This window comes from Centropristis striata, chromosome 7 (assembly GCF_030273125.1).
Source record: "Centropristis striata isolate RG_2023a ecotype Rhode Island chromosome 7, C.striata_1.0, whole genome shotgun sequence".
In the NCBI taxonomy this organism is placed as follows: domain Eukaryota; kingdom Metazoa; phylum Chordata; class Actinopteri; order Perciformes; family Serranidae; genus Centropristis; species Centropristis striata.
This window is the reverse complement of record NC_081523.1, coordinates 27,697,884-27,713,639: the sequence shown is the minus strand read 5'-3', so window position 1 is coordinate 27,713,639 and position 15,756 is coordinate 27,697,884. Positions and strand designations below refer to the sequence as shown.

Below are 15,756 nucleotides of genomic sequence, written 5' to 3'. Positions count from 1 at the left end.
GGCTTAATGCGTCGTTTCGAAATGGTTACAACTGGGCCCAAGAAGGACGTGCGCGAGGCTATTTAAAAAAGCCAAACGCATTCATAAAATGTTATTATTCATGTTCTGTGCCGATGTTTCTGCGCTATATGTGTTGTAAATAAGGAGGTTCTTGATGTCCCAGATATGGAGTCATTAGAGTCATTAGCTGAGTGGCTGAATTTGAATGGTTGGGGTCGGCGCTCTTCGGGGCGCCTCATTATGCAGGCGCATTAAAAGGAAGCGATGGGGGGCAAATGGGTGGTTAAGGGCTCGAACAAAAAGAGGGGCAGGGACTGTGAGGAGGGTCAGGATTCAAATTCTAAGTGGTAAGATGTCCCCATTGTCAGTGGGGTATAAAGCAGGCAGATAGAGAAGGTTGGCACAACAGAGAAGCTACCCACCAGTGAAGATCATACCCCAGGATTTAGAAATATCACCATGCCTTCCTCGCGCAGCATTTGGATTGCTCTATTTCTCCTCTCGGTGATGACATGTGACATTGGAGTATTTGGTCGCGCAGTAGACACGCTGGAGTTTCTGTCAAAGCCGCTAAAAGCTGCAGATGAATCCTCCAGGGCAACTTTACGCACGGACGCGTCGAGGCGGGGGAGACGCGGGGCCGCGGAGACGCACCGGGAGCAATGCGCAGAGCTGGCTGCGCCTTGGCTGGATAACAAGCAACGAGCCCCCGAGGATAATGCAACAGTACTGCAGCTCCGGGTTCGGCCTTTTTCCCCGGGAGGCTCTCAGGGCCTGGTGTTCCCAGGGAAGTCTCTGTTCAGCTTCGTGCGGCGGGTTTACCGCTGCTGTCAGGAAGGAGTCAGCTGCAGGAGCGTCAAGGGGATTCAAGGGCGCTTGAGAGGAGGTAAGACAAAGTAGATCCAGATAAAACTCATGCCATGTCACAAACTTTTTACCCATACTGTAGAACCATAGTTGGGAGGTAACTTAGAACATTCAAACAAGTACTGTACAGTTTGAGGTACATACTAGAATATTTCCATTTTTTATACTCCAGTACATTTAATTGTCACCTTTAGCTACTAGATACAATTTCAGATTAATTATACAAAATATAGTCAATAAAATGAGCTCCAGCTTTACTAGGTGTAACATTAAAGAGAAGGATGCAATATTGTATCAATAGTTATAATCTAATAATACAGTGTATATTATTTTGAAATTGGCCATTCTGCATGAGTGCTTTTAGTACTTTAAGTATATCTTTGATGCTGATAAGTTTGGACTTTTACTTGTAAAGGAGTATTAGAATGAGTATTTAAACTGCAGTGTTGCTACTTTAACTTGAAGAGATCGGAGAACTTCTTTCACCACTGTGTAGAACTGAAATTTGTTGCATTTAATTTGGTAGACATGCTGATTTAAAGACACAGTGGTGGGCTTAAGAGCTCAAAAAGGGAAGATCGGTACTGTAACCACAGGAACTGATGTATGCATAAGTAGCCCGATAGATCATCAACAGGGCTGTGAGGCTGCAAACCTACAATTGTGACTAATTCTTCCATTGCGTCAAAACACGAATGTCATTACTTACATTTAGATTGCATGTAACGTTATTTCTTGAGCATGAAACGGGCTCATTAGATTTGGTATCAAGATATCTACAGCATAAAAAGCTATATGCAAATTGACTTACATTTCCTTTGCTTGCCAGTTAACCTGCAGAGAGGATAGCAATCAATGAGAGCAGAAAAGAGATGCAACATCAAACAGACATACAGTATTGAAAGAGTGACACTGCAGGAATGTCATGAGCTGCAGGAGTGAAAGCTGGAGTGCTTGAAAAGCAGCTTGGAGGACATTAATGGCTTGATTAAGCAACTGTATAGAGGACAGTGTTATCTGCATATAAATGAGTTTTAGCTGGCTTAATGTCCCCTCCAAGAAGTGTTGAGATGTCCTGCTGACAGATTAACAAGGTATTAGAAGTGAAAACGCCTCCGTGGTGGAGATCCCATTCTGATCCCTGCAATTTATGAAACAAAATGCATGAATGTATGTGCTGCTCCGAAATGCTGCGTCTTAAACTGCAGTGACTCTGACAGACTCCTGACTGCTCCTCCTCCTCAGGCACAGATGTGGAGTTTCTCCTCAACAGGGAGGTATTATCGTTGACGGTCATGAGGGCAGAGCTGCACCTCCAGCTGTCCAACCCACAACATCTGGACATCCATCCTGTGCTTTCATCTATGGCAAAGCGAGACCTTCCTACAAGGTAAAAACCAATGCATCATTTCAGTGTAAATGCCTCCAACGACACAAAGTTGATGGTTTCTTTGAGTGTTAGGTTGTAACCCGGTTGTTTCTTTTAGGTATGCTCTGTGGTCACGGGGCAACACAGTGGAGCTGAGAGTAGATCTGCTGTTCCTCTTCCAAAGTCTGCAGGAGGCGGCAGGTGGTGCCGGAGGGGGTCCCAGCTTGGTGAACATTCGGCGGGCAGTGTTTTCTTCCAGGGGGTATCCACTGGGAGAAAAGCCCGCTGCTCCTGGGGCTCTGCAGGACACCGATGGGGATGTGAGGGGGGATGGGGTCGCCAGCCCGCTGCATGCTCAGGAGCTGGGCCTGGTCCTGGGCTGCAGTCAGGCTGGATCGGGGGTGTCCTGTGGAACTGGTGGTGTTCACCTCTCACACACACCTTTCATAGCTCTGTACTACAGATAAAGTCCACCTGAGACTGGACTTTGCATGGAAACATTTAATCTATTTTCTAAAGGACACACAGCCTCAAAGCTTAAAAAATGATGCACTTCTATGTCAAATCTATTAATTTATAAATGTTATTATTGGGTAAAATATATATACGTTTGTGAATAGTGAATATGATATACTGTGACTTTATGGAGTCAGTCTTTGGTTATTAAAGCTTAATCTAACAATGCCTTGTTACATAAGTGTGTGGACACGTTCTGTTCGGCTGACTTTGTTCAGCTGTGCTCCTCTTTTGGATATTCTGCTCCCAACACCTTTTAGATATGTGCTTCTATTTAAGGAGGTTTTTACAGTTGGTGTGAAAAGGTGGAAAGAGCAACACCTGGGCAAACAAAGGGCCTGCACATGTGGTGTGACCCTGCTGAATTTAGCTCTGGATTCTCTGCTCATTCGTCAGAAAAAATTGTTAAACTGGTGAAATCCCTGGGTTTTTAAAGTCTTGGGCATCGCTTTAAAAACGTGTCCCTGATGTCCTGAGAGAGCACATATGTCTGCATAAAAAGCTGCCATAAAATTATATAATTTTGTTTTCCCACTTTCCTGAGTTAAAGCTTTTAACAACTTTTGTCCTGATTCTAACTATGAAATATTCATCAATTTTCAGATTTTTAACCCTTTAAATGCTAGTTTGTTTGCAATTTGTCACTGTTGTTTTTTATCCAAGAAAAAACACAAAACAGAATTATTTACTGAATGCTAAATTTAGTAGATTTTTATTTTTCATAGTTTGGGAAATATAAATTATTAATACAACATACATTATGAAGCATTTTGTGTCCTCTTTTTCCCCCATCAAAGATTTTCCACTTTCACAGTTAAGTTTTACAAATTTTATTTCATTTTCAGAACTTTTTTCAATGCCAGTTTGTTTACATCATTTTAATGTAACGAAACAAACAAATAGAAAAATTATTTTCTGTACACTAGATGTGAGGGTAAATGCATTTTTTCCCTTTCACAGTATGGGGCTGGGTTATGTCAATGATAAGCAACAAGGTTGATTTTGATAGGGTTTTTCTGTATAGTGTCAGTTTAAAAAACTTGTTACCATAGGACAAACATTTCCCCTTAATGAAACTACTTAAATTCCAATATTATTGTTAAATACTACATAACTTCCAAATATTTATTACTTTTCAAAATTTTAACCTTTTAATGAGTTTCGTTTCATAATGCTGTTGTTTTAAATGAAAAAATACAAACAAATGTCATTTTAAAAAAAACAACTAAATGCATGGGGGAATTTATATTTATTTATAAATCTGTGATATGTAAATGATTAGGAACAAAACTGATTTTAATGCATTTAATGTCACAATAATAATGCAGTATGAACCTGGTGGCCATAGGCAAATATGACAGAATTCCTAATCTGGTTTTGAAATGTAAAACCAAAATTTCGAAGCCAAGACTCATAGTCTCATAGAATAGACTAATGAGCTTATGCTGTAATGGCTGTAAGATCAATAGCTTTTAATAGGACATTTCTGAGTCTGTATTATGGCTACACAGTTCACTGTAAATTTACTGGAGCACAAAAAAGAAAGAAACCTCACACCCTTGCCTAAATGTTATAGAAATTAAAACTATTAAAAAGCCAAAAATGTCCCTAGTAATGAACAAGTTTGGTTGCGTATTTCCAAAATGCTTCACACTTGAGATGCTGATGATTCACAGGAACAGCTCTGTCATAAGACCGATCAAATTAGTCACAAGGCTAATGTCAAATACCAAGTAACCTCCATAAGTACTCAAGAAAACTCTGTTTCCTTATCAGTGTCAGAGTGGAAAAACAGCAGCACCACATTCTGATAAAATAGCACATTTATTAAAAAGAGACAGCATTTATCAGCATTTGTCATTTTGCAGATATATGCCACATCAGAGATCAGGGGTCTCAAATACATTTCTCAGTCCACCTGTTGCTGCCTACAGCCCCCAGAGGAGCATTTACTCACCCAGCACATGTATATCTATACAGTAGGACTCATAATAAGCGCACACTCACTGTCTCACACACTCGCGCTGTGTGATCGGTGGCTATCAGACCTTGTTGTTTGTGTGTGTCGTGGTCTGCTGCCTGGACGATGACACGTTGGCAGATGTTCTGCTGTTCAAATTTGTCTCAATTTAAATTCATCTCACATGTTCAGTTGCTTTTGAAAATGAGAAAACAAGGAGAAATTGCAACAACTTAACTTAATTACAGAGCAATGAAAATGACTTTTTAGGATGACATGGCAGGGGAATAATAATGGGGACAACAAATCTGATGACAAGTCATGACATGTTTTCCTCCCTTGGTTTATTCACTGCTTTACCAGGAGAGAAAAAAAGGATGAAAGAAATGAAGAACCTTAAGTGTCACATTTTGACACCGTGTTTAAGAATTTGGATGGTATGGCGGCAATTCTTTGGTTCTTGTGTTAAAAAATACAGAGCAGATCTTCATTCCACTCTAGTTCATTCAAACTGAGATGTGCTGACAATAACAGGTCCAAAAAAGCTGGAGAGGAGCTAAATACTGAAGTGCTGGACAGAAACATTTCACACAGTTCTTTTACTAACCTTTCCTTGTGTTTTTGACTGGCTTTGCTCCTAGAAAAACTGAGGTTAACGACAGACTTGAGATATTAGAATTGTTCTGATTGTGTGGAATGAAAATCGCCCAGATATGTGTTTTGACATAAGGGGGAAAAAAAGAAAAGAAGCCAATCAGATATAAGCCAACAAAAGAGCAACCTCAAGGCGAATGATGGTAAAGCACAATGTATTCAATAATTCAAGGCAACAAAGACAAACACAAAAAAACAACATGATTTTAAAATACATGAGGCAGTGCAAAATGTCACACCAATAAAATATTAAGTTTTAAAAACTCAAAAACAGAACAGATCCTGAGGAAAAAAATTCAACATACAAATCCAAGCGTATTATAAAATATCTCCAGATCAGCCCCACTCTGATTTAAATTATATAGAATAGAATGGAAGATCCCATATTTTCAGACATAATCTCATTTATTTGACTTTCAGACAGTCAGTTCATCTGGCTGCCCATTAAATTTCTTTTATACTCTGTACCAACAACCGTTCCTCCCCAGAAGAAAGGCCACAAAGTCTTCCTCAAGAGAAACAAAAAACAAAAATACCCCAACACCCCAGCTATAACACAAAAGTGATGAGAACAAAACGGTTGTCACACGATCAAAAAAGTGTGATTTTGTACCTTATATACACACGCAACTGTGTGGACTTGCAGAGGAACAGAACACGATGACTTTGGTGCTGAATTGAATGAAGTTTTTGCATCTTTTCAGAGGGAAAAAAAGGTGCTTATGTCTTAAATATGAGCTTGAAATAAAAACAAACAAAAACAACAAAAAATCCCAAAACCGTCAAAAACTGATCAAATATTTCTTCTTGCTCACCATGAATCAAAATGGGAAGGAGAATTGAGGAGTGAGGAAGGATCCACAACACCTGAATTATTAAACGTGTTTCAAGTACTGCATATGGCAAAAGCAATACTGGCAGGGGGTGTCGCAGGACATTTAAGACGCATTAGTGAAACAGGCAAAGTTACAAAATCGTCTCGGAGTAGAGCTAAGCACTTAAGGGAGGTAACTAGATACATAAATAGGAGGGTTCACAACACAACTCCACTAAAAATGAAGAACAAAGCTGCTTTTCAGACCGCATGGAAAGCAAAAGCTGAGACTAAAACACAGGTGAGAGGGACTCTGATAACGTGGCCGGGTAGGAAAAAAGGCTCAAAGATAGATTCAGAGAAATAGGTTTGCCCCCAGTTTGCGCAATCAATTCAAGGACAGGAACAAGTAGCTTAATTGCACTGAAAAATTCACACTGAATTAACAAAATGTCCACATTAAAAAAATTAAGACAACAGATTTGAAAAGGCATATTACAAATGTGGAAAATGCAATAAATGATTTATAACAACTAAACATTTGATTTTATGCTTATTATTATTATTGATGTGCTTTCTCATGAACTTGTGGAACCACACAGAGCAACTGTGGGGATGTATGAGACGAGTGCATTGACTGGCACAGATTCTCACGGTTTATTATAGAAACACTGAGCTGCAGCCTGTTTGTTCATGGCCCGTCAGAGTCAACACAGACATTTATGACAAAAAACAAAACAAAAAAATGATATCTTAACTGTCCTCCCAGTCAATTCTCAATTCAATTTTGATGAGTGGTGGTACTGTATGTCCAAATATATCCAATTGGCAAAGAGGCCTCACAGAATTGTATTTTGCAAGCTATTTATCAAATTAAACAGGCCACCAAGTTTTCCTTTTCTAACAAAATAAAAAAAAAAAAAAAAGACATTCTTTGGTGAAACCAAAAGGCAGGCATGCATACGTAATGAATAGAAAAAAGGCAAAGATCACAGAAAATACAGCGACGTAAAGATCCTGACTCACTTGAGCCTAAGCGTTTCACAGCATCAGCTTTGACTCTGGTGGTTAAACATTCTCACTTTGTAATGTTTCAACCTTAAAATTGATCCTTCCTTGGTAAAAAAAAAAAAAAAGCAAAAAAAAAAAGCAAAAAAAAAAAAAAAGGACTTTGAATTTGGGATCCACAAAGCCAAATAAGTCATGCATTACCACACATAACCAACAGATTGTGGAAACTAATCTGTGTTTATGTAAAGGCAAGCCGACTTAAGACAGCAGACAGCAAACAACCCTGCAAGCTACACAACTGGTTCAATGCAATTACTTTCTTCTCTTAACAACTTATGGCGAGTAGATGATGGCACGTCAACAAAGGACTAATTAGTTCTGAGTGGAAAAACCAAAAACTGAGTAAAATGGGGGCCTCTCAAATGGCAGCTGTATTTCCACTAACCTATTCTGTTTAACCAATTTCTAAGCAGCACCACTTCCAATTTGAGGGTAACATGTCTGACCAGATGTGGAGCAGGAGTGTTAAACACCCAGTACAAAACGATGCTTTAAGTTTAGAAAACGGGCCCAGATCACTCGCTCCTGAGCATCCCATAGCTGCTGAAATGTGGTTTCAAACCGTGAAGACTGGCATCTGTAAATCCTGCGCAGTCTCTGAGTGGAAATGACTAACATTGTTCAACAGTGTCCGCAGAGGTGGATGCGAAAAACACATTCACAAAGAAGCGCACAGCACTCACTTCCTACATCTCCTTTTTCTTTGCTTCGCCGCGAACTGGCTTTCCGGAAAGTTATTGTCTCTTTTTTTGTCCTGCGTCATCGAGATTTTCTCCGAGCTCCCTCCTGTGTGTATGCCTTTACCTTTGCTGCTGTTGTCACCTTGACCCCCCCTCCCCCACCCCCTCTCTCCCTCTCCACAGTCTCACGTCCGTCTCGTCTGTTTCACGTCCCCTTCGATTGCTAGTTGGAGCTCACAGCCGACAGAGGCAGAACAGTGTGGGGATGAACACCCCGAACGCCACCAGGATGGGAAACATTAGGCTGCTGTTGTCTGCTGCGTATGGGTTTGGTGTTCGGGGGCCGGACTGGACCCTGTTCTTGTTACCTGCTGGGAGCTTTTTCTTCGCACCCTCCTCGCCTCCCTCACTTTCCTCCTCGTCATCCTCATCTTCCTCAGGCTGCTTCCCCAAGCCAGGGTGAGGCTCAAGTTTTGGCACATCTGTTCAGTAAAACAGCATAGAAGAGGTTAGATCACATGGTGCACTGTATAATGATACGGTTACAAGTTCATTTCCACTATACGGTTTGGCTTGACTCTGTATTAGTACCAGGTAGGGCTGCACAATATCTATCTATCTTTATATATTATATAGGATTTGGGTTTGTATGATATGACACTAGATATCTAGATATAGATTTTGGATAGCGTAATATGGCATGAGTGTTGTCTTTTCCCAGTCATACAGGCTAAATGACAGTAAAATGATGTCATTTTCTGAACTAACCAGACTGTTATAGCTGTTTTATTACTTACCTTAACCCACTTTGTCATCATATTGACATTACGGATGACCATTTATCCAAAATCCCATTGTGTAAATATATTTGTAAAACCACAAATACTCAACCCTACACTAGTAGTGTACTAGAAATTTTCATTGCAGATAGCAGGCAGACAACGTAATTGGTGTTCTTATCTGAACAGATGCCACATGGAAATGCAGTGGCACCATGCAAAACAACACTTGTGTAATCATTTCCCCAGCAACCACACAGAAAAATTGTGCCACTTGTTCGGTGTGGTTTTGTAAGCTACTATTTAAAAACATTTTTTTTTTAAAGAGTTCTTCCAAGCAAGGTGAGTTGACTACCATTGTGCTATACCATGCAGTGGAAACTACTGTACTAAAAGTTGCATCTCTGGTTGAGCAAAAAGTTGTAATCTGATCAACATACTGAGTTTTTATGCTAAATGGTAGAATACATGTTATCAGTCTCTGGACTCACTTTCTGTTGTCCCCTTCATGACATAGAGAGCGCAGACCTTGGGGTTGTCATAATAACCCTGAAACAAAAGTAAGTGAAAAGAAAGGTGATTTAATAACATACAGGAGAGATGATGAGCGTTGTTTTTAACAATCTTTATCAATTTCAGGAAACACTGAATTATTGGATGGAGCACCCTTAAAGAAGTATGGTTCTCAATTTGACACAAACACAACCGTTAAAAATGTATTCCTTGTTTCTCATCCCTTGCTTTCTTCTAAATTTATCCCAGTGTGATGAAAGAATCAACATTCGGTGCAGGTGGGTTTCTGCTGAACAAGTGGACAGTGCAAAACAAAAACACCTGTGCTAGATAGATTTTGTCATTTCATTGTTAAAACTATTCGTTTGCAGAAATAGTGGACGGTGTGTCCCACTTGTATATTTCTAAAAGAGAGAAAATGCAGAGAGGGCCAGGGATCTACGAAAAAATAAAAAGAAGAGGAATGAGGTCACTGCAGAAAAACTTTATTGAAGTATGCCACCCTAGAAATTTAGCCTACAGCCACATGTTCAAACCCACTGGCAAAGTCTTTCATTTTGTCAAAAGAATCCAGGACTTAAAAGGAATACTGATACATGCATTATTCCTATGGCTTGCAGCAAGTTACTTTAATAACAATCACTGCCCTCAATAACGCTTTTGGATTTGGACATTGTATAGAGTAGCTCTAGTTTATTTGTTTTAGTCATAGTTTGAGTTTTGCAGCAGAAGAAATTAAACCTATGACGATGAACAAGTCCTCCACACTCAATAAAAAGTAAAGCAAATGGTAACAGAAGTACAGTATCACAAGGTGCTGTATTGATTGCAAGGAGGATAAAAAGCAAAATATAATACACATCAGGTTGTGTCTAAAAATTAGAGCACTGGGGTTGGATAATGTAAAGGGGAGACATTCAAATATAATTTCTAACGTGGAGATTTTAGATGCATTACCAGACAGTAAAATGTGAAAAGGAACAAAGACACAATTATTAACCTCATTACAAAGATAGCAATAAATAATAAGCCATCTATTTGTTCAGAGTGACTGATTTATGGCCCGCATAGCTTATTCAGAGATGGGCTACAGGCGCCACAGCCATCCCACCTAAACAGCAGATATTTTTGGATATCGGCATGTCCTTTCCTAAATCACAGGAAATGGAAACAAAGGCGAGCAACCACTAACTTGAAGAAAGGCTAAACAGCGGAAAATAGAAAACCGGATTCAAAGACAGTAGATGTTTGTTGGGAACTAGAGAGCAAAGTTAATTGTTGCACTACATGACAAGTAAACAAATACAATCAAATGTGAGAGTGTCGTCAGTCGTTTCCATGGCCCACACACACAGCAACTGCCTGTCAATGGCGCATTCAGGGTTCATTATGGAAATGTTCACAATGGAAATGTGCTGTTGATTTTACATTGTGTTTGAATAAGAGTTACTTTTCTATCAAGTTATGATGGTAATTTTCCACATGGCTTAAGGCTGAACTGAATGCCATCATATTAAAAGGAACAGCTGATATCACATAGCCAGCCTAGATAAGATTTTGAGTCAATTCAGTGGCCTCTAACTGATATCAGACGATATGTCCATTTTTAATCAGTTACATTTATATTAAGCAATTGGTGTAGCAGGACTGTCGTGACATAATATTGACTGCATAAAATATTTACAGTTTTATTTCTCAATTGAAGACCAAATAACGATTTGAAATTAAGAGGTCTTCTATGATTTTTGATACAAATTCACATGGCTTAATTGCTTCTAAAAATACTGTCTCTTTAATTGCTTCCTCACCAGAAGGTTGGCACGACCAGAAAATCAACCAAATAGCTATTACTGATTCAGGGCCTGGAACTGAACCAACCTGTTTGAACTGGATCAACCAATTACAAAAGAAGCTGTCAAAGTGTTTTATAACTGTCAAGAGTAAAACAAGCAAATTCCTGACTCCCTCTGAAGGACAAAAGCATGAATAAATCTCCCAGCTAATTTGAAGGAAAAAGAAAAAGCTTACCTTTACAAACTCCACAGTGAGCTTGCCATTGAAAGTAGAAACCTCGTCTTGCACGCTCAGCTTGCCACGTCGAATAGAAAAAGACACAATCTCATCGTGAGCAGTACTGTGACCCACTTGCTCAAAGATATCCAGGTCTTTCACCACTGTGTGGCCATTTAGACGGACGTCAAACACCTAGAAAAACATATTCCCAAATTAGCAACCACATACACAGAGCTTAACATTCATTGTGCCATCAACAGAATACATTTATGGTTATTCAAATGGCCCCCAGACTACTGTCCCAACATCAGTGTGTGGTGAAATGCATATTAAAAATGAAAAAAAAACACCATGCCTTGCTCAAAGCATACATTATTCATTCATACTTGGAAGATGAAAAAGACGATTTTAATAAATGCACACTTGAATACGTCTGATTCATTGGACCCCATACCTTTTGCTGTGATTGGGCGAAGTAAACTTCTGCATACTTCATTACTAGTATATAGTCTCCTTCCTCTCGAATGGGGATATCATATCCAAAAGTGTCCTCATTGTAGCGCTCTGTCTGATACAGTATCTGGTCATCTGGATTGGAGCGCAATATTGGCAGACGCACCCCATAATCAGACGCTACAAAGGAGAATAGCATCAGGTTCAGTGTGCACTTAGCTCACAAGACCACATTAATAGCTGCATTGCTGGAAAACTGATCCAATTTTAAGCCAGGCAAAGCACCACATTGCGCAAGCTCTGACCTTTTCCTGCACTCGATGAAATACAGTGCCCTTCTGTCTCAAACTGCAAGTTACCACACTGTTTTCACTCCAGCTCGCAATTACAGTATCTGTGCCTCATAACTGGGGCCAAGAATGACTCTCAATAGTCAATTTGATCATATCATCACCTGCTTCCTCTCCATGCTGAGAGGGGCGGAGCTGTAGTCCTCTATGCTGACTCCTCGTTAGTTTGTGGTTACTTGCGGAAGCCAGACCATGCAGAGGTTTCTGCTAAAAATGTCTGATTCTCTGAGGATCAGATTTTACCTTCACAATGTCATTTCTCAGCAACACCTTGCAGGTGTAAATGCAGGCTCATTTTAGCAGTTAACCGCAATTAACATCGACTTACCTTTGCCAAGTTTCCCTTCCAATGGGTCCTTTTTGAAGTGAATGCCGTGCGAGTCTATATGCGATTCACCCCCGCAATTTACAGCCCAGATAACCCGTTCGGCCAGGCTGAGGCCCCCGCCGTCCGCCCAGCACTGCTCTGCCAGCAGCGACAGCACCGCTGCAACCAGCCCGGCGACGAGCTGCGCCGTGACTCGCTGCATTGCCACACACAGGGAATGGTCCTAAAACAGAGACACACAGCTTCGGTATCTTCTTGCTTGCAGCATTATTCTGTACGGAAGTAACCCTTCCACATGTAACTATAACCACATAAGGTTAGCTAGCCCAAGGAGCTAGCCAGCTTGTATTGGTGACATGCAATATGATATCTGAGTTAGCCAGCGTGCTAACGTTAACAGCACCAATACCGGCAGTAGCATGAGCACAAAAAGCATACAGAGAGCAATAAATACCAGTGAAATTATAAACAAGTATCCTATCTTGACAAATTCATGATATACCGCGTCTGTATTAATTAGGTAAACTGAAATGTAAGGAGAAATTAGCAGCGAGTAGTCGGTTTGGCTAGCTAGCTAACCTACCTGTCTAACCAGAAATACTTGGTCTATGAGAGTCCGGCTGAGCTAATGTCTCTTACCTTCCCCTTCCACTAATGTCCCGAAAATCTCTCTTGCCAAAGTGTGAGATTATCTCTGCTAACACAATCTGACCAGGTGCCTAGATACTACAATAACTTCACGGTGAGCAGATATTCTCAGTTGCTGGTGGCAACAGCCTGCTACACTGACTTTCATTCAATGTGTGCATCCACTAACATTTGCTCTGCTGCGAGCAACCAACAGCACAGAGCAACAGCAGGAGGCGGAGCAGTGCTACCTAACCTCAGAGTCCCCAATGAGTGACGTATAATCTGTCCAATCACATCCCGCTGTTAAGCTCTCCTGAACCATTCAACACTATTTCACATCATAACCCAATCACACCCTGCTTTCTTATAACAATGTACTTTGAATGCACTCGCCAAAAATATCATATCGTCACACTGTTAAAATAATCGCCTAAGTCATTTTTTGTCAATTTTTTTGCCTTAATCATCTCCTCATGACGCCGGCCACCTATGGTAAAATCGCCTACATCCTCAGTTGATCAGATCATGTGATTTTACCACTTTAACATAATGGCCTATGTCAAGTGTGTGACTTAAGCGGATTTATTATGCCTTAATCAAAAATAAAATGTGACTTAGGCAATTTTTTGAACATGCCTTTGTGACTTAAGGAAGATATGGTAACACTTTATTTTGAGGGTGTCTACATAGGAGTGACATGAGTGTGTCATAAACATGACATGGGATGTGTCATGAACATTAATGACACTTTGAAGTAACATTAATGCTCATGATACTTGTCATGTCATGTTTCTGACAGGCTTGTGTGACTCTTATGGAGGCACCTTCAAAATAAAGTGTTACCATATCTTGCTTAAGTCACAAAGGCATGTTAAAAAAAATTGCCTAAGTCATTTATTTCTCTTAAGTTCCATAATATACACACAGTGTTATTACTATGACAATAGCCACCCTTTGTTACATAATTTTTGAGTGAAATGATCAATAACTGTCATATGTTACACTTTTGGTGAAGTTTTTTGTGTTTCCTGCAAAACTTGTGTAAAAAATGTATGCCCGTGTTCCAGCCTTGTTTGACAGAGGCTGGCAGACTACCTTGTGTCTTTTCCACGTCAAGGGGGGTTATGAGAATTTGTTGCCCCGAGTTTAGGCAGCAAAATGAATTTGCACCTACCCCCCCAAAATCTTTAATAAAAAGGTATAGCCTGACGTTTATATCGTGGATCTAATTAATTCAATCTTTTTATTTTATTTTTATTTTTAGGTGAGTACATGGCTAAACCCAGGGCAAAAAAAATCACTGCACTTATGACACCACCAGCATGCAAAAAAATGGGATATTTGAAAGTGTAAAATAGTAGATGGTGATTGTACTTCCATCATTTATTGTTATGTTGTAATAAAGTGTCTTCCTTTGCACACTGATTTAATCATTCATCACTCCAAAACCTACATGAGGGTATTTGTTCTACTCACACTGGAAAAACAAATATATCTCAACAATCTATTTCCTATGGTACTATTCAAAGGAATTCAAACTATAGAAACATGTAGTAGCCTAATATTACACGTGTTCTTTAAGAAATCCTCACGCCCCCCTTTTTCCGGTTTGGTATGGTCCGCGTCTTAACCAATCACAACAGTCCAACGCAGCGCGCACACGTTGGACTCGAGAGTTGACCAGAAAGGAATGAATGAAGATAGTTGCTATGGCAACAGCAGTCCCTCTATGGATGACAGGTGTTTCATTAGTTTTTTTGTTTTTTAGACCTACCTAACACAGTTTTGGCAAACATACGTTTGAATACCTCATATCCTTAAAAGGAAGTATGCACATGGCCCCAATATAGTTACACTGTTTGCTCCAGCTGGTACTGTAAAAATGTTTTATCAATATTTGCAATACATTTACAGCAAACACCTTCAAAGTCATAATGAAGCCACAAAGTACTTTGCATGAGCATATGCACCAAAATTTGTTGCCCACAGCTTGCACCAATGTTTCTCTAGAAGACATGTGGCCCACAGGCAGCATGTACTGTAACAGTGCAGTTTTATCGTGGGTGTTGCTGTGCCTGAAACAATCTATTCTTTCTATTTGAAAACTACTTCTTTCACTGAGCATTTTAGTATTGTCTAAAAGTAGTCATTTTAACTCATTTACCCTTTCTTTACTCAGGTATTCATGTGTTGCCAAATAGTTTTAACTGAAGCACAATAATGGAATAGATTTGGATAGAATAGACTATTTAAAATGAGTTTTTCCCATCAATGTGTTTTTCAAGGTTTTCAATAACTAAAATGATGATGTAGAAGTAATGAAATAAAATCACTGCAGTTGCTTGCAGAATAAATGCGTGTTAATACTGTCTGTCACTGTTTCCAAAATAAAGCAGGGGATCTGTGCTTAGTGATATGTGTAATGAATTAATATGTTTGTAGTATAAAAAATAAAAGCAAAATAAGTCCATGTCACACAAGGACACAGTAGGTATTTACAGTTATTTACATGTGATGACTTGCACAGTGAAGGTTCTGCAGTGTTTCTGCAGGTAAAGCTTATCCAGCCAGCAGTCTTCCCAGAGACATGTATGAATAATAGATATTATAAGGAGGTTTGTCCTCAAGACATGCAGTGACAGCACACAGTGCTACTAATATACTGACGGTGACATTTTGACATAGGCCTTATGGACAAATAGTAAAATATTAAGATGTAAAGCATGACATTTAGGATCCATTCTATAGACTAAATACAT

General features: G+C 39.6%; 2 protein-coding genes across 2 annotated transcripts; one reads left to right on the top strand and one right to left on the bottom strand.

Annotated features, from left to right (window-relative positions):
- The first annotated feature begins 113 nt into the window (after positions 1 to 113).
- On the top strand, positions 114 to 3,511 carry si:ch211-170d8.2 (uncharacterized protein LOC571755 homolog). The gene is made up of 3 exons (XM_059336536.1): positions 114 to 886; positions 2,113 to 2,257; positions 2,355 to 3,511. The coding sequence occupies exons 1-3, from the start codon at positions 460 to 462 to the stop codon at positions 2,701 to 2,703; spliced, it is 921 nt and encodes a 306-aa protein (XP_059192519.1). The 5' UTR covers positions 114 to 459; the 3' UTR covers positions 2,704 to 3,511.
- A 1,046-nt stretch (positions 3,512 to 4,557) lies between these two features.
- On the bottom strand, positions 4,558 to 13,236 carry mlec (malectin). The gene is made up of 6 exons (XM_059336537.1): positions 13,007 to 13,236; positions 12,368 to 12,590; positions 11,691 to 11,869; positions 11,252 to 11,428; positions 9,202 to 9,259; positions 4,558 to 8,413 (listed from the first exon to the last, which is right to left on the bottom strand). Exons 2-6 carry the CDS (start codon positions 12,567 to 12,569, stop codon positions 8,166 to 8,168), a joined length of 864 nt encoding a protein of 287 aa, XP_059192520.1. The 5' UTR covers positions 12,570 to 12,590; positions 13,007 to 13,236; the 3' UTR covers positions 4,558 to 8,165.
- Between the last annotated feature and the right edge of the window lie 2,520 nt (positions 13,237 to 15,756).